General features: G+C 38.5%; 1 protein-coding gene across 3 annotated transcripts in view; it reads right to left on the bottom strand.

Moving 5' to 3' along the window:
* Window positions 1-26,314, bottom strand: part of sorcs3a (sortilin related VPS10 domain containing receptor 3a) — a 223,111-nt gene that overhangs the window by 147,654 nt on the left and 49,143 nt on the right. Inside the window, exon 1 of one of the 3 annotated variants that reach the window (XM_028018663.1) lies at window positions 4,536-4,849. The exons of 1 other annotated variant lie outside the window; for it this stretch is intronic. In XM_028018663.1, the coding sequence (XP_027874464.1) occupies window positions 4,536-4,553 (18 nt within the window). In that variant the 5' untranslated portion in view covers window positions 4,554-4,849. Of the gene's footprint in view, window positions 1-4,535; window positions 4,850-26,314 lie in introns of those variants that run through there. One more of the 3 variants, XM_028018664.1, reaches the window with a different exon arrangement.

Below are 26,314 nucleotides of genomic sequence, written 5' to 3' on the forward strand. Positions count from 1 at the left end.
TATGGAAAATCCCAAGTGAAGCTACTGCAGACTGCACAGTTTTTCTATGAGGTAAAACATTTTTATTTTCATTAGCTTCATTAATGGAAGATGAAAGCCTTTGGAGGCCATTTTCAGATACTAGACCACATATGTGTAAATTGGTTTGAGTAGCTTTTTTCCTCTAATAAATGCAAATGTATTTAGTCAAATTTATGTATCAGATTATCTTTCCCAGGCAACTGATGGAAGGCAAAAACAAATTGTAAGAGTAAAATCTCTTAATTTCTTTTCTCAGATTTAGAGCTGGTGGATATGAATGCAGGCTTTAAATGGAAGCATAAGAGAAGTTTTCTGTGCATATAAATTTAAAAAAAGATCATTAATATTTGCTAAAGATATCAGTTTTGTGAGTATTTAATATGTTGCAATTAAAAATACTCATTACGTTTTTATATGAATGAACATTTTCCTACCCAGGTTCAAAGAAACTGCTGCCATTATTTGATTTGTCTGGTCTTTAAATGCTCGGTCCTCTAGGATAGTCATTCAGCTGCTCCATCCTTAAATCTGATGAGTCATTTTTGTTCTCAGGGTGAGAAGAAAAGAAAAGTCACTTCTCACCTCCTGCAGTTACAGCCTGATTGAGCTTGGTGCTTAAATGCATGAACAAAATACCATCTTTTGCTGCAAAGAATAAAGACTACTAGGTCTCATCAGGACACTTGATCTCAGATTTCTGATGTTTTCTTGGTAAAAGACTTTCAGTAACCATTTGAAAAGAAGGCATATTTCTTCTCTGCCTCTCATTCACCAAGGCACAGTGGATACTGCTGAAGTAGCTCTGGTCTCTCAAGCCAGCAAGATGAGGAACACGGCCAAAAAAAGCACCCAGCAGGACAAGGTTCTGTTGCCAGTGGAGATGTTGTTGCAAAATTAAAAAAAAGATGCAGATCAAACAGAACGAGGTAGAAACTCTGTATTTATGTGATCTTTTTCTGGGAAGGGAATAGATTTGCATCAGAGAAAGCTCTTTGAATGTCAAATAACATGTATATCATCTGCATACAGAGACATTTTAATGCAGGATGTATGGGGTTTTCTTTTATGAGCAAAAAGGTCATTATTTGAAGAGCTCAGAATAAAACAGTTAAAAGTAAACCTTCTGTGTGTGGTGTAGCAATAAACTTGCCTCACCTTGCTGCTGCTCTCTTTGTGTCTCCAGCAGGATAGCTTCACTATAAATAGGCATCCTCAGAGAAGCAAGGTAATAAATGTGCTCGGGTTTTGGAATGAAGAATAATGCCTCTGCAGTTAAGTCTGTCTGATGGGCGGATATATCACAGAACCTGAGCTCTCATCATCAACTCGGAGCAGCCAACTGTCTGCACTTTTTAGATCAGACGTAATTCAGCAGCATTGAAACGAAAACAGGTAAAAGAAGACGTAAGAGACACTCTGCTCCGTGTCTCTGGCCATTCCCCGCTTCCCCTCCCTCTTGGATATTTCCCTGGCCAGTATCTCCATCGCCTGCCCTCATTTCTATCATGCTGTCTGAAAGTTCAGGCCTTTCATTGACTTTGCTGACTCTCAAACTCTGAGGACTACTGTAGTTGAGTCTTCCAATCGCAGAGCTGACATCTCTTCTCAATTAAATCCAACACCTTGCCTGAAGACTGGAATGGCTTTACTGGTCAATTAAAAGCAGAATGTTGTCCTTTTTAACGTCACTCAAGAGTTTTATGTGGAAACTGGACTGTTCCGATTAAATTCAACCAGACTTTTGTTTCAAACCAAATCATGATTTTGTTTTTCAGAACTTTATCTTGAATAAAAATATTTTGGAACCTACAGTACAAACTAAGACAACATAAATAAAAATAATTCCTGTAAAACTTGTATTTACATTGATCAAGCACAACATTATGACCCCCTTAGGAACTCTTTTGCTGCCAAAACAGCTCAAGAGGAGATCCATGGAGAAACTGGCTCCACTGGCAGGTGAGACCTCCAGGCACTGGACTTGTTTGTCAAGCACATCCCAGAGATGCCAAGCAAAGATATCATTGTTGTGCTCCTCAACCATCCACTGCTGAAAGAGGCCACCACCATCAGATCGTCCACATGAAGTAAAGTGTAGAGCTAGGGGCTGTTTTTTACCAGACTGATGGTTATGGCTTAGATGAGGAAAATTCAATATTCAGTGTCCAATGATGAGGAGCAGACATTTCATGTGCTTGGTGGCCAACTTACTATAACAACCCCATCTAAATTGAGGTGGTACTCAATTGTAATGGAGGGTGATCAAATGCTCTGTGTTGAACTGAACTGGGTTAAGCTGGTGCTGATGGGAAAGAGCCACGAGGTAAGGGTTCAATCTGTAACCGTGGGTTACTGGCTCATCTGTCTCAAATGTTGTGTCAGCATGGCCAAACATTTATAAATATATAAAAATGGTTAGTGGGGCTTTTAAAGCTATCTTTTAAGTAAAAATAAAACTCTGTTAGTTAAAGTCAAAATCTGCATGTTTTTTTATTGTCAGAGACTACACTACGGTTAAAGTGACAAAAAACAAAAATAAACATTTTTAAAAGAACAGATTCTGCCTCCAAAGACAAATATAGTGTCAAGGAAAACAAATCTGTCATGAATTTCATTTTAAGTCCAGGTAGTACAGAAAAAATGAGAGCTAAAAGTCTGGCTGTTGGCCCAAAGGGGCTTGTTGAACTATGGTAAACAGAGGAGAGTTATGTCTTCAGGAGAAGACAAACAGCCTTTAATATGGTGCCTGGGAGCAGCCATGAATCCTTGTGTTTTTATGTGGCAGTGGAGACTGAAAGCACTGCATGTTGGGTATGAATCCAAGGCAACAGGACTTTATGTAGATACTGACATTCAATTAATCAAAGCCCTGGAGTCTGCGAAACAAAGTAAATGTTTAAACCTACATTGTGGCTGGACGTGTGTCCTTTGTTCCCCTGAAGTGGAAGAAGGCTGAGTTCTGCTAAAATCAATGTTTTGTTGAAGCTTTCAAACCTGAAACAGTACAGCTTTAGTATGCTGCACACTGGTTTACATATCAAACCAAAAAGCTTCTTTTTTTTTTTTTTACCTCTCTAAGGGTAGAAAATACACTTTCTATAAGATCTAAAACATTTGAAGTTTTTTTATGTTTACTGGTCTAGTGTTTTCTATATACAAGAAATGAATCAAATATTGGTGTTATTCATCCAATGCACTCTCTGTATTGAGATGCTGTTTGTTTACAGATGGATCTCGGGGATATTGCCTTTTCAGTCCGATGACAGCAGTAGACTGAAGCAAATAAAAACATTGCTTCCTGATTCTATTCTGTAGAATCGAATAGCAGAGGGAAAGATTATATCTAAATAAAATTATATCCACACTGTCAAAGCTCACGAACACGTGGATTTCATCAACACACGTACTCAGCAGGCATCTAGGAGGCATAAACCAGATATTTACATACCCTGTGTAAGAACAATGTCGCCTTTTCACCTGAATGTCACCATCTGACATTTAATAAGATCAAACCTCTCCTGGTTTAGATCAGCTGAGATTAACAATTAGTTCCATTTAGAGTATTTACTTTCTTCAAACTCATAAGTTTACATACACCAAGATTACTTAATGTGGCTACATCATGCTTTTAAAGCCTTCCTTGTCTCTGCACTACGCTCAAAGAAACATTTTACTCCAAAGTTTATTAAAGATGGCAACAACGGAAGACTTGTCTATTCAACCTTACATGTTGGAGCCAGAGTCTGACCCAGAGAAGGAGAATGAAGACAATGAACCTGCAGGACCAAGCATTCAAATGAATGCATCGCAAAAGTGTTAGTAATGTAACTACACCCTCACCATTCATACCAAACACCTACAATATGGAGCGTAGTTTAACTCTAGTGTCTATGCATGTCAGATGCCTTTTAAAATATTAATACTAAACAATGAAGTAAAAAAAGCCTGGACATAATTAAGGGGTTAGTTAAGAGGAGCATCAAGAATGTCACTGAATGCGCTTTGGTCGTGTGTTCTCCTACACCTACACAAAAACGGCAAAAAAAAAAAAAAAAGCCAAATAATTATATCCAAAACATGTAGAGATGTAAAGATCGGTCAGTCGAGAACGTTTCGGCTCTCAGAACCGGCTCTTTGAAATGAATGGCGGGAGCTGGCTCGTCACAGAGACCCGTTCTTTCCCGTTCTTCAAACGCAGCTGCATAGCCTTGTAGCCAATCACATGTGAGGACATGGGATCATACCATTATGCGAAAACAGAGAGTCAGGTGAGCCGAAAGAGCCGGCTCTTCTTTGGGAGCCGAGCCACAAGAGCTGGCTCTCTGAAGAGAGCCGAAATTCCCGTCACTACAATACAGGTCCTCAAGGAGGCAGCTAAAAGCTAGCTAGCACACAGGCTAACAGCAGCAGAAGGCTCAAGGCTACTATCAAATGGCCAGAGACGCCATTATCAACACACAACATTCCCGTCTACAATAAGCTTTGCTGTCATTTTAGCGTTATTAGCAGTTTACCTCTTTTGCTGAGTACATCGTTTCCACAGAGAGAAGGAACTATCTGGCAGAAGTCCGTAAGTGCTCCAAAAACGGACTTTCCCCTCTGATGTGGGTCCATTCCCGAGAAAAATAAAACTTAACCAAACACTTCGATGAGGCTCTGATGCTGGAGAGCGACGTAAGGAATCCTGTGCGTTAAAAATGGAAGCGAACATTTTGACCTGTTTATTTGCAACTTCGGCACATCTGAACTTGGAGGACAAAAATCGCTTCGAGAAAAAAAATGGCAGATTCACCCAACTGATCAGCCAAACAGAACACCGGAAGTCATGACCTTCTTAAGAAGTTCCACTGCCAATGACGTCATAGCCAATATAAAGTTATAGCGAAAAGAGAAAAATTAGCAGACTGAAAAATATAACCCAAAAAGAATATACAGATATCTATGCAGTAACGGGAGAGAATAATTTTTTTCTTTTGCACTTATAGACATTCAAAGTACAAAAATTTATTTGTGGGGTAAAAAATGGATTTTTAATGAAATGGTCCCTATAAACTATTTGGAAAAGCCATGATGTCAAACCTGTGTAAATCAAAGGCTTTAAAAGGATATTCTACCAAAAACCAAGGTATGCATGAAAAGCTTTGATTTATAAGAGTTTTGCAAATTTTCAAAAACGATGATTTAGCAGTAATCTCTCCCAAAAGAGAAAATGCTAACAGTGGACAACAATTTCAGTGATTTTTTAAACTTTGGAGCAATTCCTTATACCATTGCATGTGGTGACAATGGAGAGGAGAACTCCCCTTTAACAGAAAGAAGCCTCCAGCAGAACCACAGCCACAGACAGACATTTAAATATGAGCAGCAGAAACTCCTCTTTAAATCTGTTAATGCTAATGATGGGTGACATCATTAACAGCACATGAGCTCTTTAGATTTGTTGCATGACCGACTTCTACTGGAAATTCTTCCTGCATCACCATCCACAACAACTCTTTGAAGATACTTATGAGTTACTAACACTATGAGTGACATTTAATTTGCCTTTGAGATAAACAAAGTAGTTTTGTTTTGAATTAATGAAAGTTTTAAACCTTAAAAGTTTACAGGATGCCTGCTTCATGGACTAAAACTGGGAACGGATTCCACAGGAGAAGAGTCGGATATCTAAATGATTTAGCTCCATTCGTAAGAACTCTAAGATCCACCAGTGCTGTACCCTAGAGATATATCCAGTATTGAGTATTTTTGCTCATATATGCCATCATCTGGTCTCCAATGTACATTATGCAAATTAGATTGCAGTTATACGAAGCAGCTACATGCAACCAGTGTCAGAAATCTGCCCACAAAGAAATCCTGGCCTTCAAAGCATAAATACAAGACAAGAACCATTTTATGTTTAGTGCAGATTTGTTTCTACTGCTTTTATTTGAACCGCTTAACAGCAGCACTATTGAACTTATTGTTTCATGTCTTTTTTTAATTCCTCTCTAATATATCTGGAAGGTGAGGGAAGTGCTGTGTGGCAGTGCTTTAATATCAGCAATAAGGAGGTTTATTTGAACAAGATGTTGAACAAACTCCTCAGCTTAGAGTGGAAGTGTGTCTGTTCATGTGCTTTTAGGAAGCACACACTCAAAGGTAGGATCAGCACATCATTAAGTAATTCCCTAAGAACCTGAAGCCTCTCATATTTCCAAGATGGGCAGATGTCCCACAATCCATAATACACTTGATGAATTAAAATGGCAGACTGCCAATTAAGAACATTAAAAAAAGTCCTTCAATTGAATTTTCCAAAGTTTATATATTGCATATATAAAGAGCTTTCACACAAGTTATTCATAGAGGTATATAAGTGGAATATTTGACAGAGTTGTTGGGACAAAGAGAGTGCCACTTAAAATATGGCATGTGGTAAATAAAACATAAAGCATCCTTCAAACCTGAGGATGTATTTTGAAAAATATATGACAATTACTATGAATTAAGTGGCCAGTCATGAATCATTTTAATAAATCAACACAGGGTTAAGCTTACTTTCAAAGAATTTCAAGATACACTACTATATGAATGTATAACATATACATTGACTTGCAAAAGTATTCTTACAAGGATGTCTGTTTATTTAAAAATGTATATCTGAAAAGTATGGCATGCATATATAAAATACAGTTCTCTAAGTAGAGTTTATCTCTGTGTGATTTATTCTCGCTGTAAGTCCAGCTGTTGTATGAAGACCTCAGAAGTTTGTTATAAAATATTAGAGAGCAGCCAGCATCATCTACACTGAGGAACACAGACATTTAAAGCAGAGTTATGTTCTATAACAATATTCCAAACTTTCACATCTCAGAGTTCTGTTCAATCCCTCATCTGATCGTGGAGCAGAAGGACCAACTGTTGACCTGCCCAGTCATGGACGTCCAGCTACACTGACTGGCTGGGCAAACAGAGCTTTCATCAGCAAGGCCTATGATAGCTCTGGGGGAGGTGCAGAGATTCACAGCTCAGGTCAGATGATGTGTCTAATTAATGCATCATTATTATTATTATTATTATTATCTTTTTTTAAAAGATTTTTTTGGCTCTAGTGGCCTTTATTTGATAGTTAATTGACAGGAAAGTGGGTAATGAGAGAAGGGGAAGACATGCAGCAAAGGTCGCCAAGCGGAGAATCAAACCTGCAACAGTTAGTTTATTGGTCAGCATCCAGACTATTAGCCTGAAAACAGAATAACTGGTCTTGTCTTTGAAATATAACCCAATGCTAATTTCTCTTCTGAGGGCCAAATGAAGGATTATTGGTTTCTTTCTGCCTCTCGATCTCCTGAGCTCTGCCTTCTTTACCTTTTCTGCCCTCATCGCAGTCAAACACAATCAGCAGATCAATTTCTTTGGATTCGATTGATGGCCTGTGAGATTTCTGCTGACTAAGGCGTTGCCAAATATAGTGAGTTATTGGGAAATTATGCTTTGTTGCCACTCTATCCGCAGAGGTGATGCACTTTGTCAATCCTGATCTTTAGCTGGTGTCACTGCGGCACTGACCTGCAAGCCTCAACGACTTGGAGCTGCTTAAGGAGACATAGCTGTTGTCACTACTGGAGTGATAAATGCATCCCGATGAAGTTATTTAGATCAATAACAGGAACCTCCTATATTTGCCAAAATAATTTTAGTCTGAACCTGCAGAAAATTAGGCTCCCAGGATGCTGATTGAGGGAAAATGAAGCAGGTGAGGAACGTGGTTGAATCGTTGAGTGGGGGAAGCAAACTAATGTCAGTGTGTGGTCAGGGTGATGAAACAAAGGGAAGCAGAATTTCTCTTTCTTCCTTCATGCCCGGTCATTTCCATATGTCCCCCCTGTTCTCCTTCCCATCCATCACATTTCACTCTGGGCAAGACAGCTGTCTGGAGCCAAAGCATATTCACAGTTCAGCAGTCCATCAAATTGCACCAAATACAGTAATTCTTCAGCCAAGCTGCAGCAGGGGGTGCAGAGGAGGGGGGCAGGAAGTGTCAAAGAAGCAGAGCTGTGTTTGTCAATCTGCTTACCTTAACCATCTCAGACTCTGACATGCTAACTTTGTATGCATGGGAAAAAAGCCAAATGTCATTACTCAGAGCTTCTGCCCCAAATACATAAACAGCTGCTTTCAGTTATTAGAAACTTCCAGAGGAAAGAAACAGTTTGATGACTTTGTTATGAAACCTAACATTCCATTAAGTATTAAACCATATTTCTAATATTAATTATTCCTGTTTCATATATTGAAGTTGTTGAAATGCAGGTTGTTGTCACACAGTAGAGAGGAAGGCTGCATTCACCACCTTGTACAGTGAAATGTCACAAGGTTGAGAAGTACGATTGGATAACAAGACCTCATTAAGCTCACAGGCTGAGGTATAAAGGTCAGACAGGTTGTAAAGACTCACATCATGTCTTCATGGATAAGGTCCCTGTAATATATTTGGTCAGACTGTTTTAGAGGATGTTCCATCTGCTCTACACACAAACAAATATCACAGGGGTTGGTTGGGAGGGCATAAGCTAGGCGGTGTTGTTGAAAACCTGCCACAGATTGGTTTCTTTCTTCATGTTAGCTTTTAAACACAGGATTTATTAGAGCTCTGAATGTTTGGCTTCATTCCTATTCATCTAACCCTTTTAATTTGCAATGCTTCAGTGCTTCTAGGTGCAGTATAAATGTTACACAAAAATAAAAATCTCTAGTTGTGTGTTTTCTTCAACAAGCTCCAGAGTCCAGGTCTAGTTGTCCATTGTGAATATTTTAAAACATTTCTGGATTCTTATAATAAGGCAATTAATGATGCTAAGTCGTTGTATTTTTAGTAATCTTATGAAATTAAAGGGAAATAATCACAAAATACTATTTAATGCTATTACCAGAACTGCATCTGCTCCAACCCAACATGCTTTGTTAACCTCAGACGATGACCGTCAACAGATCAATCTGATGTTTTCCCTCTGTCTATGAAGATGAGCCTCAGTGTTTTGACTCATTTATTTATCTTGTTCCAATTACAACATTTGAGTTGTTTGCTTTAACTGGAAAGATTAAAGACTACTTGTTCATTAGAAGTATTACATCCATCTTTATTTGTTCAGCCTCTAACCTGCATTGGTCCATCAGTATTAGCAATAATTCACAACTCCCTGAACCAACGTAATGTCATATCTTGCATTCTTCAAAATGTCTGAGGTGATTCATGTTCCAAAGAAATCCCGTCTTGATGCTGTCTTCAATTAATTATTAGAAAAAGATGTGAAAACCCAGCATTGTGTCGGCTCCTGATCTCCGATCCTAAACCTTAAACAGGCTCAAGGTTCTAGCTGGTACTTCTGGCCAACATTGGACTGGATCTCCTAATATCCATCAACATGTTCATTGGACAGCTTTTTAAGGAGATCACCCTGGCATCCATATTCTGAAGTAGGTTTACCAATTTCAGTGGCCTTGCTTCATTAAGGTACTTGATTCGGTCTCAGTCTGACTTCTAACCTGGTTTATTTGCTACAGGAAACCCTGCCATCATCAGTAGATCATTGTGTAAATGATAATAGGGGTTCTGAACATTTTCCTTAACCTGAATATGGCAGTTCTGCAGAGGGATATGAAAAGAGTCAGATTTCTATCCCAATGTAGATAGTGTTCAAGATTTACAATGAGTGACTGATGTGTAATATCTATCAACACAAATATCCAAAATGCAAATTAATGAAAGAAACTTCAAATATCCAAGAACAAAGGAGTAAAAACAGCAAAATGGAGGTCTGATAAAAGTGAATAGACGTTCTGGGGAGGATGATTGGTGAAGGTGGTTGCTCTTTAATTAGCAAGAAACAGGCGTAAACCAACTTCATATCTTCATATGAAGATATTAGTTGAGAGATGGGAAGGAAACTTTAACAACATGGCCAGTTTCTGTTGAAAAGGAAACATTTTAAAAGCAAACCAGGCATAAGGTGTAAGGAGGGACTGAAGCTTTGCTTGGTTAGCATGCTTAGCTGGGTGGAGACCCAATACACAGGATGGCTGCTTAATTGAAAAGAATTTAGATATTGATTTTACATTGGCTCTCTTCATTTCAGAAGTTCCCAGAATCAAAACCAAAAGCCATTTAGAATCTAATTGTTTCCTTACCTTAATGTATGCACTAAAAAAGTCAGCATAATTTAACGTGAAATTGGTGTGATCTGTTCACTTCATATAAAACTCCACATTAGTCTTTAATTTACTTAGTTGATCAGACATAGGGAGGAATAGGACTTTTAAAATGTGAGACTGAGACTGTTTTCTTCTAAGTGTCTCATTTTGTTGAGCCTGAGGTGTTTCACATTGGCCTTTCAGAAGAAAAGTTGTTACTGAATTTCAATATGTTTATCCATGTGGAAATTTCACAAAATAGCCCCAGGCTCATGGCGCTGAGTGCTAAACATTAAAACTGGTGGCACATAAATGCACACATCAATGAAACAAAGAACTCCTGTGAGAAAAACTATTCCTTTTTGGCCATCCTTAAAGTTAGACAGCATTACCCCTGAAAGACAACAGTAAAGAAATATGATATCATGATTGGAATTGTGCAAAAGGCTCAGTGTGCAGCTCTATTTCCCTTCACAAAGTTAGATTTTCTTGGTAAAGACATGAATGTGAATGAGATTTGTTCCCATTGATTTGATTGTTGGTTCTTCTCCTGACTGAGCCTTGTTAACCCACAAAGTGAGTGCACTTTATTTAATGCATGGAGCTGGCACCGATCCATCTGCTGTACATTTTATATCAAGGCAGGCTTCACTCAAATCCCCTTTATGAAAAGTGCCTCTGCTCTGCATTTACTCAATATTGTTAAAACCAAGCGGTGGAGTTCCTCACAGACTCATTCCTCTATTCTCTGCAAGAAGATATGAGCTTCCTTAAGAACGCAAATAAAAACCAAATTACCTCAGAATTAGGGATTTAATCTCCCACTTGCACCACAACCTCGTCCATGTGGAATAGTGTGCATGTCCTGAGGTCTACCATGCAAAAGTAGACGGTTAGCAGGATATGTTGAACTACAGTCAGAGTTAGGGACTCTGCCATCAAACAGCTAAAATCTGAGATCATTTTTAAACCCCCTCCACCTCTTGGATGGTTCTGACAATAAGTTGTGGTAAAACCAGACATTTGGTTCATCTCTCCAAACATTGACAGATGTGTATATTTAAGACATTCGGTAAAATTAAAGAGTGAGTCAAAGCCAAGTCTTGAAATAATTGTTTCTTCTTGTTTCATCTTTCAACAAAGTGGACTAAAAGATGAGAAAGACTATTGCTTTACAGAACAAAACATTTAAATTATAGGTCTAATAACAAAGTTTTGAATTTCTCATTTTGAATTGCTACTTGTCATGCAAAGAGACAAACAAGAGACAGCAGTCTGGACAATAACTACAGATTGGATCTGAAACATTAGCACAGTTAATTAACTCCAGCTCATGCTCGGGTAAACAGACCCACAGTTTAAGAATATCAGCCACTGGCTTTGAATGAATGTGTCAAACTGGAAGTAATTTCCTTCCATTTCAGATTTAATAGAAACATTTGAAACTGACACTGACTTGAATTACAAGTCATTTCATGGAAAGAAAATTAGGCTGGAATATGAAACGTCAGGCCAAATACAGCAACACCTCCTGAGACGAGTTTACAGAGTTAACCTGAACAAACTTTCTCTTTTCACAGTTTCATCTGATTCTCAGCCTTAAAGAATGAAATCCTCATGGTACTGCGTTTAAACACAAGGCAGAAGGGGGAAAAAAACAGCCATTATATACTCTGGGCTCCAAGAGCCGGCGATTCATTCCTTGTAATGTTTTATTAATACTGCCTTCCTGCCTGAGGGGTAAATGCTTCTCTTCTAGAGCCACACATCCACTTTAAGAAATCAATCATTCTGCTCACTAATGACACATCATCTGTACCGGCAGGCTGGCAACATCTTTTCAAAGCATCAGTGCTGGAGCTTTTGCACTCTGATCAGAAGCAGATCAAAAGAGAATGGACCTACAACCTTCTCTCTCTCGTTTTTTGTTCTTATAGCAGACGAGCCAGACTGATGAGCCACATGGAAATGTGCGTATGCAATTAGAGCACTCTTTCTTCAGTTGTTCAGATTGTATCCTTCATACCTGTGAAGGCTATGTCAGCAACGATCACTAGAACTCAAATGAAAGCTTATATTTCATTTTGAGTTGCAAAATTTGATAAATCATACATGACAGCAGATTTCTAAATGAATATGAAACAAATTTTCTGTTTCTTTGTCTACAAAATGTGTCAGAAATGCAAGACAATGCTAAAACAGAAGGTAAGTGAAGAGCATGTTCAACATTTTGTTTTTAGGAGGTGGATCATGATGTTTTTCTTACTTCACCATCAGGCGAACCACAGGGGCGGCAAGAACCTCATGCAGGGTTCAAAAAAGAGGAACTACTGCATAAGTGAGTAGAGATGTGTGATACTAAATGCTATGATGATGCATCTGTCCAGTGAAACAATCCACATGAGCGTTAGCCCTGCTAGCATGAATATGACAAAGACAAGCATGAAGGCAGAAGTTGGGAAGACATTCTTTGATACAGAACAGGGTGGAGGCAGAATGAACAGATGAACCAGGAAAGAGCCATAAAAACCCGTGAGGCAGCTGATCATCCATTCATCCACACTCTGATGGTGGTAAGCTATATTGTAGCCACAACTGCCCTGGGGCAAAAGACAGAATCAAAGCTACCATTCAGTCGGTGCCGCCACTAAAAGGCAAAGCAGGTGGAGTGTTTTACCCAAAGACAAGACAACACAGTGACTGAGTGTCCTGAGCCACTGAAACCACAAACCAAAAGGGGAAAAACCTGACAGTAATCTAAGAAAAAGACATTTGAATGTAAGAATAGAACACATGAAGAAACTAAACACAAAGGAGCAAACTAATGTGACAACACATTTCTACCAATAATAACCAAAATCAACTGCAAGATTTTCAAACAATAATAGAGAACTAAGAAGTGATTCAAGAGGAACATAAAAGAAAACCAAAACAAACCCCTGTGGATTATGCCATAAATCAAGTATTTGTACTAAAACTTTATGTAGTTAAGTGAAGAAACAGGAAGTAACTATATAGTTGGATCATTTTTTAAATGCTTGACTAATGTATTATTTTGTCAACTTCTTTTGTTTGAATTTTTAAATTTTGCAAGTGATGGTAACATTTACTATAAAAAAATCATATCTAAACAGAGATCATCTGCATATTTTCTCACAGGCAAACAGTCAGGCATAAAAAAGACCAAACTAAGAGCCTTTGAGCCCCTTTGCTCTTTGACATTCTTACGATTCATGGATCAGATTCCAAATGAAAGATTTAGAAGAATTTGGATGTTTTACATCCAAATGTAAAACATTGTGGCATTGGAACCACATAAAGCAAAAAGGTAGCAGCAAAGGCAACTTTGCTCCCCACCTACTATGGTGAGTAGAAAACAAGTGAGTCTGTAATGCAAGCTGCTCAGCTTTTATTAAAAAGCCAGGATTTTGTGGATCTGTTCACAATCCAATCATGATTTTTCAGCCCCAATCCTGGGGCTCTAGTAACTCATTGTCTGAACCAACAGAGTATGCTAGAGCTAAGCAAGCAAAGCAGATTATTGAACCTTGGTTCTGTATAGAGCTGTCTTGTTTGGGTTTGATCCATGTAAGAATGATCAAATGCCAGGCAGATGGCAGATTATTTGTACATACAGAAGAAATAGCCTTTAGTTTAACACCAAATCAGAATCAATGAATCGCCTTTAGCCTTTTCTCTAAAGGATAAAAAAAATCATTTCTAGGAAGTTATTCCTGCAGGTCAAATCAGTGTTTAATAGTTCAAATGGTCCTGCAGTAAACAATGCACTCAACTGCTTGTTACAGTCCTCTGGCTGAATCCTCCCCAGAGATCAGTTGCTCATGATTGTGAAGCATTTATAAACACCTCTCGCTTAAAACAGCATTTATAAATAGAGATGTTGATATTAGACAAGGAATACGATTCTACAAAAAAAGAGGGACAATGAATTATTTAATAGTAAAACTGAATGTATGTAATTGAATTGGAATCTGTATAATTATACTGTATTGAATTTATTTCATTAGTCATTTATGGAAAAGGAATGAATAATTTGTCTTAGAACTAAAAAATAGCGTAAATTCAACTGAATCTTGAACTAGATGAGACCATCACACAACTTTCTGTTGGAAACCAAAACAGTTATTCTTCCACAACATTCACACATGTGAGTTTTTGCTGAATTAAAACAATATGCATTTTTGATCAAAGACAAATTTAAAGTATCAAAATAGAGCTTTAAAATACAAAGACAAAAAAAAAAAAAGACAAGAACAGAGACAAAAAAGTTAGGCAAATTATGGTACTGCATTAAAACCTGGTGACTGTCCACTAACTCTTTATCCAGATTATCATTGGTAGAATATTTTAAAGTTTTATCAAACAGCTGTAGATGTGAATCTATAAATACACTGCAAAATATGGTTACCTTAATTTAAGTAAATCTTTAGTGGTTTCTGAGGAACAGTAACTTTCCTCCCTCCTGCATTATATCAGGGCTATTAATCAGAGCCTGTGTGAAGCATGTAAATAATTATGTGTAACATAATGATGAAATAGAAGAATGGTCTCGGTCACATTTCACACACACTTAAACAGAAACTATGCATCTTACCATCCAGTCATTAAAGCCTCTTTAACTACACTATTAAAAATTAACATGATTCAGAAAATTGGAGTTGTACTCTAATTATCATCATTTGGCCTCTAATTAATTAATCAAACATCATAATTTATACATGAATTTGTGAACTAAATCTTGCAATTACCCAGAAATTTGCATATCCCTTCAGGTCTTGCGTGGCACAAGCGATACGAACATGCAGACAGCTAAACAATTAGGTTTAAAATGGGAAACAAATTGATCACCTAAACAATTTTTTCTCAGAAATAGTAACTTTATTAACACTTCATGTTGATTTCTGTGCTGCTCTGAATCAACAAACTCAACTCTTCCAGCTGCGCTAAAATAAACTCCACACCTGTTCACAGAGCTTACAGATGCTGGATTTCCCTGCAGTGGGTGGGAGGCGGGTCTGAACCTCAGTGGATCCAGGTGCAAACCTCTGAAACCAGCAGCAGAATTTTCTGGTCATTGACAGTGAAGCTTTTATCAGTCAGTTGCTATTTCCTGAGAGGTGGAAAATGCCAGGCACATTTTAAAACCTCTAATAACACATGCAGCATCCTCTTTAGCCGTAACGTTGCACATTTTGTTCTACAATTTTCTGCATGGTGAGCGGTGTTGTCTGTTTCCAGGTTACAGCGGGTTCTAACCAACTTGAGTTTAAATAAAAAATGGCACATTTCTGCCCACATTTCTTTCTTAAATGAAAACTTCATGCAGTTTTCTTAATAACACATAAAAGCAGCTTCTTCTATAAAACCAAAGACGAGTTATTAATTACCATATTTGGATTTTTAGATCTTGTTGGCATCCTGAAACCCTCCTGCTGATTATTTTTTTAAACCAATATCAAATCTAATTTCCAAAGAGACATGCAAGCTTCATGGCAACAAGAAAAAAAGTATCTTGCCCATTTGGTTGCATTATGAAAATGTACCCTGAAACCATCCTGCACCTGAGTATACTCAAGCAGAACCTGTCTGGCAGACTTCCCTGGCTCGGCGCAGAATGCTGAATAGCCACAGAGCTAACCTTGACCGCGGATGCCACTGTGGGCGGCTGATGGAGGTGCGGGGGAGTGCGAGAGGAAGAGGTCACGAACTGCCCCTCTGGTACTAAATGGATAATTCAACTCTATTCCACTAAAACACCTACTGGAGCCAAGAGGCAGCAGAGTTTGTACAATGCCTGGTGCCATCAACAACTTAACAAGCGCCGTCACCTTTTGGAATATGAATGGTGAACAGCGAGTCTGCATGAACACCACCTACCCCTACTTTCTCTTTGATTACTTATTTCTAGAGCTCCCTGCCTGCGGCTTGATACAATCCATCATCTTCCTCTCTGACTGAGACTCTGCAGGCTTCTTTGTGGGCTCAGAACACCAGACGTTTTTCTATGGAAAATATTATTCTCTCTGACTCTCACTCTTTACGCTCTTGTTCCCTTAACCTTTAATTTATAAACCAAATTCAGGAAAGGAGACGAACAACAGGAAACTCGTGTTGTTAGCACACAGTAAACAGACCTGATCATTTTATAGACTGAAAATCTTTAGTCAAACGATTATTCTTGATTATTTGAACTCTGTTACATTAAATAATTATGGCATATTTCATTATAAATATATGCAGGAGGAAAAGGTTAAGTGAGTTTCAGAATCTTTTACTAAAACTAATCTGAAAAGTGTGGAGTGCTTTTGCATTTTCACACATTCATCTTAGCAAATCACCTCCACCTCCTTTAGATTGGAAGGAAAACATTTCTTTCAAATCTTGCCGCAGATTGTCCATGGATTTGGGTCTGGACTTTGACTAGGCCATTCTAACACATGAACAGGCTTTAATCTAAAGCAGGCCTCTTTAAAACGTCTTGGGAACAGAGCCTCTTGTTTGTATATTTTTTGGACAGTTCTCCAAAAAGACATCCCCAAAAAGAATTCCATATATCTCAGGAACTACAAGGTGTATTTGACTGGTTCAGGTACCAAAATAAAAGTTATATTCCAGAGAAAACTCTAGAAGTCTAAAAATAAACATTTGTATTATTGAGAAAGAACAACTATATATGGCACTCAGTGAAAAAATACAAAATAAAAATAAGAAATTCTAATAAAATACATTTCGTAATGTAGATTTTCCTTCAAAGCATGCAGTGGAAACCCAGTACCTCTAGCAATTCACAATACAGGTTCTGACCAATTACTGGACCTAATTTCATAAAAAAAAAAATTAAAAATGAATGTATTGGTTGATAAAATTCCAGACAAACATTCCAAATGTACCGTTTTTGGACATTTTGGCACCATCAGGGGGGGGCAATTACAAATTTCTTTCTATTTATTTATTTATCTCCGCCCCGACCTATATCTTGCTATAAATATTATTTGCAATTAACAACAGTGATTTTTTAAACAATCCATCCATCCATCCATCCATTGTCTGTTCACCCTTGTCCCTAATGGGGTCGGGAGGGTTGCTGGTGCCCATCTCCAGCTACGTTCCAGGCGGGAGGCGGGGTACGCCCTGGACAGGTCGCCAGTCTGTCGCAGGGCAACACAAAGACATACAGGACAAACAACCATTCACACACACACACACACCTAGGGAGAATTTAGATAGACCAATTAACCTAACAGTCATGTTTTCGGACTGTGGGAGGAAGCCGGAGTACCCGGAGAGAACCCACGCATACACAGGGAATTACTACTAAAAAGCACAGTCCTGGGCGCTCTGATTATGAAAGCATTGAGCACTGAGTTGGAAAATCAAACCTACAGGGCAGATTTTCTGCAGCCCATTGGTTGATTTGGGTGATTGACACATCTAACAGCCAATAGAATCAGGGGGATTACAAAATCCCGTAGCAACGTCATTCACCAATCACAAACAAGCTAAAGAAAGCTCCAGCTGTGCAACACAAAGGAAGTGTTTGAGTATATAGATGGTATCCATGGATTTGATGGAATATAGAATATATTACAAAAAGATACTATAAAAATAAAATTGTAAACAGTCTAAACCTTTTCAAAATAAGAACATGGAAATAGGCATCTAACAACAAAGAATTAAATGAAAAACTTTAACACATCAAGATTTATTCAACTGAAAGTTTATAAAACAGCCAAGTATATTAATGCTTTAGAATGTTTAGAATAATATATATAAATTTAGGAGAAGCTAAGTGCACTTAACAATTTTTAAAGTACAGCGCAAAGAAAAGCAGATCAGCGGAAAGTTCCCACCTCTAAGTGTTTCTCGCTAGCTTGATTCATGCAACACGTTTTTATCAATACTGAACTGTAAACAGAACTAAAAAATTTAGCTTCACTTCGAATGACATGCTAACTTTTACCACAACATGATGCTAACAAACACATCAAAACATACAGTAAATAATTGAGGCTTTACATTTTGTCAAGTGCCGTCGTTACACAGAATGTTGATTAATGTTTCATTTATAATGTTTCAAAAGCAACTCTAAACAGTCGGGTTTTTAGTCTAGATTTAAAGGAACACATGTTTTTCTAATACCAGCTTTAGAAATCCCAGTTTTTAAAGCTGGTATTATTCTCTCCTACAGGAAACAGATTGTATTTCATTGTTAATTTTCTGCCTCTACAAGTGTAGCTCTCTAAATCACAGTTTTAGAATATTGCTGAGGATATCTATTGAATGCCATTGTTGAGGTTTTCTGTTGATAATGCTCCTAAAAGCACATTCTCACCCCAGGATGAGGAGGGATTAGTCACACTGCCATCTAATTGCTTTGTGTTACTTTATCCCATATTAATGAAAGGATTGTTTATTTATTTATTTTTTACTTTGAATTTATGTGCTTTATTTGTTTTCACTGACACTCTAATCCTCTCTTGTCTGCTGAAATGCAATTTGTGATCCGACGACAGGCTGCAACAAGCAAAGTAATGGCAGCCACTTGACCGTTCAGGTGAGGGTAATACCAAGAGCAACACAGGCTGCTGCAGCCATAATCAATACTTCATATTTCTGCAGCATCCTCGCTCTGTATCTCACGTTACTCTTGCCACAGATTCTCCAAACTGAGCATCCGAAATGTGCGATAAAAGCAAACCGAAGCGTTGCTGCAGCCAGACGGCAGAGCTGCCAAAACATTCATTTAGGAAAATCATTAAACCGCCTTCAAAGGCCTTATTGAAGCAACTTGTTTCTCTGCTGCCTCCGAGGGGCAAATTTATTCTCCTAGCAGCCAAACAGTTTTGTTAAGACTCACTCTTGTTGTAAAGTCAAATGAAGGATAAAGAAGCAATCCGTCTCATGTACCTCATTAGAGGAGAAGATGAGCCGGGTTCTCTCAGCAGAGTGCGACCCATCAGCTGTCAAACACCTGCTCTCCTTGTTTGGGAAGAAGCCTGAAAAAGTCAAGCGCAGCCAGTCGGCGCAACTGTAAAACATCCAAAATAATAACTTCAAGAAGAATACGGAGCATCGTTACAGCTCCGCATGTGCTCGGCAACGTGGAGCAGCTAGGAGACGCAGCCGAGATTAAAAGGAGTTTCGTGCCTTAAAACCGGAGATAAACACCTGATGAAGGCTCGGTTTTCATACAGTCACAGACTCAATGTGCTGCTGTTCCACATCTCAGCTGCTCCAGGATTTTTTTTACCACCTCCACCCCCCCCTGTCAACCTGAGAAAAAAAAATCTGGCTCTGTGAGGCATTCATTAAGTCTAAATGATCCAAGCCAAAGGTGTGAAGATGAATTTTCCCCTCCTGCTAAATCCTGTCCCAGGAGCACTTTAAGGAATATTCCACCACTTTCTCACCACAAAACGATCAATTTTCTGTCATATTAGCTGAGATGAAAGATGCTTGGTTTTATGGGATGTCAACAAACGTGCATTTCCATCCAGAAATAAATTGACTTTTGGTTAGTTTTCCCTACACGATCCAAGAGTTAAGATTTCTTATCCCCAGTCTGCATAGTCACAGATTCTGTTGCAATTGGCAGACTTATGATGCATGCATGTCAGAAGAGCTGTTTTCTGGCTGTGATGCATTAACATCAGAGAGGTACCTGACCACTCATAAATTCAGTCTGCAGCTAGAGAGCAAACACACAGCTGCAGTTATAAGGAGCTATCTTCAGCTGCAAGCAGAGAAAGGAGTCTGAGCTCACTGGAGTCTTATGGGATTATAAAGACTGTCAAAAAATACATGATTTATTGATTCTCATCCTGTTTACGTTTCTTTATGGACACTTAAATCCCTCCATGTCAAAAGATCAGCTGAGGCCAGTTTATAAGCAGAGATATCAGCAGTTTAAGAAAGGTGACAGATATGAGGATTGGACTGTTGAGGCTGGTCGGATTTTTGTTTTACTTCACAACCTGAGGTGTGTGTATATGACAAGATATGCAGCAAGGTTTGGAAAAGTCGTTACAGTTAATGATTTAATTTATCTACTCTTTCCTGGATCTCAAAAATAAAATGCACTTCCCCCATATGTAAACATTTGAAATCAAATTTAGCAGATACTGTTTAACAAAACTTTGCAGAAGTAATTTTGTTTGTTTCTGAATTTAGTGGATCATTTGATCCAACATTAATATCGTCGCTAATTGTTGTGTTTTTTGCTTTATGTGTCACGTTTGATGCACTCCTACTCTGAATAGAACATGTATAGTAGAATCAAGGCTGTGGAAATCCCAACGTTCTGCTGCGATCCTGTGGAGAGAAATCTATTTCATTTAAAACAGACATCTGGAAATGGAAGCTCAGTTCTTTGTGACTGGCCCCATAAGGTTAGTTACTGCAAGTTAAAGTATCGCTATGATTGATATTTCAGTTCTTACTACATTGACGTACCTTTTCTAAATACTATTGATCAATTTATTATTAATTAATTACTTAATTTAATAATTAATTTATTATTTATGAATGGATTTATGAAGCAGAAAAACAACTTTTGGTGGAAGTTACTGTAAATATGAGTTTACCAACTAATCATGTGAAACAGAGGAAAAACACACCAATGCAGGCTAAGCTTTAAACAGAAACAAGAATGCAAACCTCCTGTAGCTCTGTATATAATACGTGTGTGTGCACGTGTGTGTGTGCACGTGTGTGTGTGTGTGTGTACCTAATGCAAAAGAATATAAAAACAAAGGTCGATTTGATGCCCAGCTATTGCAATTCTCCAGCTGGTTTCAATTCTCCACTGCTCACACAGATCTTGGAGTGTGTGTGTGTGTGTGTGTGTGTGTGTGTGTGTGTGTGTGATGCCTGGAGGTTTGTGAGAAAGATTTATATCGTTTCTGCACATTTTACATGAGGCAACATGTGATGCACCACAGGAAAAGTAGGAACAAGTCATCTGAGCACAGAGAAGAAAAATGATCAATTTCTGAGAAAATTGTGATTTTTGTTGTTTTTCCTAAAATATTGTTAGAGTTGTAAAGAAAACACACCATGCTTTAAAAAGGAGTTTTCAAAACCGAGATTATATAAACTCAGTTTTTCATGGACTTCACAACATTTTTTCATGGTTTGGTACAAGGACAACATTTAAATGAGAAAAAATGCAGGAAAAGTGGAAAAACCTTCAGGAACCAAGGAACGAATCTACAAATTAAAAAGTGTCAGAGTTCAGGAGAACATGTAGCTCCTGGGGTTGATTTAGCTTTACCGGAGCAGAAACTGAGCTTTGCAGCTCAACTTATTGACAAATAAATAAACCCCGTATTTAAAATCAACTATTCTCAAACTGTGACTTCTCTAATAGATCTCAGATGTACTTTAATATTTTGTCATAAAGCTGCCATGGCTGGTTTCTGACTAATGGCTGCTTTCATCATAAAAAAAAACAGCTGCAGAGGAAAACATCTTCTAAATAAGCACTTCAGACTCACATCTAATCTAATTTATCTTCAAGATTCTTACATAACAGGGAAGTGATATGCAGCTTGAATTCATCCACATCCGACTTTGAAAAGCAACAATTTTTCACATTCACTCTTCATTAAGGAAATAGAAAAGAAAAATGGCCAACATTCTTCAGTGAGAAAATGTAGAAAGTTCAATTACTCTGTATAACACTTTCCTTCTTGTTAAACTCAGCTCTTAAATCACACACACAGCTTTGTTTTAGAGGAAAGCTCATTTTGTCAGAAAAGTAAATGATCTTCTCGGTTCCCTGCTTTCCCCTTGTTTCACCAAGCAAAGGGACTCACTCTTAATCTCCTCATGAAATGAGACCATAAACAATGAGAAATTCACCAGACATCTTCCATTCCGTTCCAGTGGAAAAGGTTGAGGTTGGCCTTGGGTGAAGCTGTTAGTGCTTCATGCTCCAGCAATCTGGCAACTACTTCTGCAGGGGGAACCTTCATGTGGGGGGAGAGGCTGTGTGTCTTACCACGCAGCACAATGTGTTTCTATTTCATCCCCTAGTTTCTGTTTGAAAACCAATCTTTTGATCTGATGTGTACAAATAAGAGGAAACCAAAGTAAGTAGGTGAATTTAGTCAACATACAGACATATTTAAGAAACCCTTCTGTTCTGTCAGACTCGGTTTGCACAAGTTCCACACCCACAAATACCTTCGTAAATTTACCTGATGGAGTCTTACTATCGAAAAAGAATGACTCCATAATGACTCAGTAATTCTTTTTAGCGTTCAGTAGTAACGCTGAAACACAGGGCCACGAGTAGGTGCTAGATCATTCTGCTTTGTGAAGAAACCAGTGCCAGTGTTGGATGACATGGTTTTTTCCAGTGGTTGATGCACAGTATCTGTCTGAAGCAGGAGTCTCCACCTCCTCTCTTTAAGGGTCAGTCCGGCAGGTTTTAGACGTGTCCTGCTCCATGTGGTGAATCCAGACACTTAGATCCTCCTCAGCATGTAAACAAACTCTGCAGGGCCTTATTAACAAACAATCATTTGATTCAGATGTGTTGAACCAGGGAGGATTCTGGCCCTTTAATACTAACTTTGGATATCAGTGGCCTAGGAGGGGCCCTCACACACCCACTGGTTCTAACACTTTGCTGCTGGATCCACATCTTGTTTTTATAGGGTATAACTACCCATTAAACTCCTTGAACTGCTGGTAGTGCTGTCTATCACTTTTAGGACTGCCCGTTCCACACATCAAGGCTCTGCAAATCAAACCTTTTCTCTACCTAACCCTGGTAGACCTGCATGTGTATTAAGGTACAGGAACATTTCTGCTGTATGCTTAATTTATTCAGACCAGTTTTGCAGAGTGTGATAGTATTAAAGTTTCACTCTGCTCTTCTGAATTTTTTAGAACAGTTCCTTTTACTTTCTGCAGCTATCTTCCTCATCTCCTCTGTCATTAGGCTTCCTGTGGAGGATCTTTCTGTTCATTAAGCATTATGCTTCAACCCACCCAAGCTTTCTTGGAAACATTTGCTGCTTTTATGTTACTTAGCTCATTTCACTGCTGGACCATATGTCTTCTTCCTGTCCTCCACAGCGCCTTTTTCTACATTACTTCAGCCTCTCTCTGCTCCAATAAACTGCTTTTATCATGCTGGCTGTAAAGTCTCCAGGCTCTCCAGATCACACAGGACTCTGCGCCGTCTCTGCACTGTGCCTGGACATTAAGTAAATATATATTCTGAGTCTTTGCGCTATGCAGTACTCTTTTTATTTTTTTTAACATGTTGGTTACATTTATGTTCAAGAACACAAAGCACAGCTTGAAATGCTCCTCGGTAAAAAGCTTTTCATCCCATTAAGAACAACCAGACCTCAGTCTATCAATCTCTAAAAATACTGTTAAAAACTCCGTAGTTCTGCTGACTGTTTATCTCATGTTGTTCTGTCACAATGAACCAGGTTGTACTGCAGTGATTCCATGAGAGGTGGGAGAAAAGGAACAGGAGTTTCTCTATGGATCTTACTCACATAGGGAATTCTGTTGACTGTTGAACCTTTTATTTGCTTGATAACATGTTCACTGCATGTTCACTGCATGTTCACTGCATGTTCACTGCATGCAACATGTTCCATGCAGTGAACTTGATGTCTAAAATTTACCATAAAGCATTGAAAACATACTAAAAGACACTAAAACTGGAAGAATTTCCAGTTTTCCTTTGTTTCAAAAGTGACTCCAAAGAGCAAATGTACCAAAAATGATTCATTTAAAAAGTTCTGATCTAACATTTGTAAATTTTGTTTAAAGTGTGCAATTTTTTTAAAAAAGATTACGGAAATCCAATTATCCCAGCACCAGTAGCAAAACAGGTGAGAAGAAAGGTAAAATAAGCAAGTAATTAATCTCCATCATGTATTTCGACATGCTTGATTCATCTAGTTACTCGTAGAGTAATCTCCTGCAGCAGCTCATTTTCTAGAGGGAGTGTGCGGTCCTTAACAGCAGAGCAGCTCTGCAGCAGCGGTGGCAGCAGAGTTTGGGGCTAATGAAGCAAAAACTACACCACAATTGCTTTGTGTTCCATTTTAATGAAAAGACTAAACTTTGCCTTAGGCCTGAATGTCAGCAGAGAAGTGAAGAATACATCACAGTGACAAAAAACTAAAAAGCTTGTGCGCCTCCTCATCACACCTCACGCTGCCCCAGTATGAATCTAAGTGCTTTAAATCGAGTGTGATGGAATTAATATCAACATCCCGCACCGAGGTTGCAAAGAAAAAAATAAAATAAAATAAAATAGGAAAAACATGAGCAATGTCTTTTGTTCTCCACACAAAGACGAGTTAGAGGAACAGTCATGCGTTCAGGTGTAACACAGAGCAACAACTGCAGGTTAGTATTTGTAACACAGTGCAAACATGCTGAAAGCATCTTAAAACCTGATTTATGGGACTCAGCTGCTCTTCGCTCAGATGGGGTTCAGCCTAAAGATTAAACATCTCACCCTCCATCACCCCAAAAATCTGAAAAGTATCACTTGCATTTCTCTACAACTTCCCCTTTTACTGGGGGTTCTTCAATTATCGTGGGGTTAGTGCTTTGCCCAGAGGCACATCAGCACAAGGCAGCGGAGAACCGACACCACAGTCATGGTCAGAAGTTTGTTGGTGAACAAAGAATACCTTGAAAAGCAAAGTTGCAGTGATCAGTAAAAGGCAAACATTTTGTTGCTTTTTGGTCTCTTGTATCCATGGTAACAGCGTTTTGAAATGAAATGAAATGAAATGAATCATGGCAATCATGACCGTCTAATTGTTTTGTGCTGGTGTGCATTCCTTGCAGTTTTTTTTAATTTGACCTGCACACAGCAGACCGTTCTCCCGGAATAACACTGCCTCCTACAGGCCTGGCATGCACACTACGTTCAGATACACAATCCAAAATGTTTTGGGAAATATTGTGCAAACGAACAGAACTTTAGACCAATTAATATTCACATGTAAAATGGTTGAAGCAATCTGACATTCATGGACCAATATGCAGATTGATGGGCTTCTTGAAAATGGATGTTCATTGATGTTATCCATCCAATCTGACTGAGCTTGGACTATTTTGAAAGAGGGATGTCTAAGGTAAGATTGTTTTATTTATATAGCATCTTTTCAACAGCATTGTCAGCAACAATGTGCAGCATTTTGGTCTCTAAATGTACAAAACTGGCAGAAGCATAAACCTAAAGACTTACAGCTATGACTGTAGAGCAGGGTGGTTCTGCAAAGTATTGACTCAGGGGGTGAAGCTGGAACCACACCAAACTTTCCAGATTTATCTTTGTAAAAAAATCATTTCCCCCCACTTTTCAAGGGAATGATAGCTTCTGCAGGGAACTGTTTCTGTTCTGTCGTTGTAACCAGTTCAGAATTATCATTTAAACCAGAATCCATCTCTCTGGATTCTGGAGAAAAATGTATTCAGATAATAGATAAAACAAGAAACTTTTTAGTATGACTTTTCTTGCAGTAGAATGAAAACTACAAAACTTGTAGAAACTCATTTTATCCCTGCCTAGTCTATCTTACTTCATCCACATTCAGTTATTGCAGCATCTCAGCGACTCTGTTCTCATTTCCATTGTTGCCAGCATCCTCAACAGGCATCCTGTCCTTCTTTCACTCCTTCCTGTATAGTATGGAGTGAAAATAGTGTCAAAAAGATTTGTGTGTGCGTAAAATGATTTGTGCGTGCGTAACAGGATTTGTGCATGCGTAAAAAGATTTGTGCGTGCGTAACAGGATTTGTGCGTGTGTAAAAAGATTTGTGCGTGCGTAAAAAGATTTGTGCGTGCGTAAAAAGATTTGTGCGTGTGTAAAAAGATTTGTGCGTGCGTAACAGGATTTGTGCGTGTGTAAAAAGATTTGTGCGTGCGTAACAGGATTTGTGCGTGCGTAACAGGATTTGTGTGTGCGTAAAATGATTTGTGCGTGCGTAACAGGATTTGTGCGTGTGTAAAAAGATTTGTGCGTGTGTAAAAAGATTTGTGCGTGTGTAAAAAGATTTGTGCGTGCGTAAAAAGATTTGTGCGTGCGTAAAAAGATTTGTGCGT

The sequence above is a fragment of the Xiphophorus couchianus genome, chromosome 5, assembly GCF_001444195.1.
Source record: "Xiphophorus couchianus chromosome 5, X_couchianus-1.0, whole genome shotgun sequence".
In the NCBI taxonomy this organism is placed as follows: domain Eukaryota; kingdom Metazoa; phylum Chordata; class Actinopteri; order Cyprinodontiformes; family Poeciliidae; genus Xiphophorus; species Xiphophorus couchianus.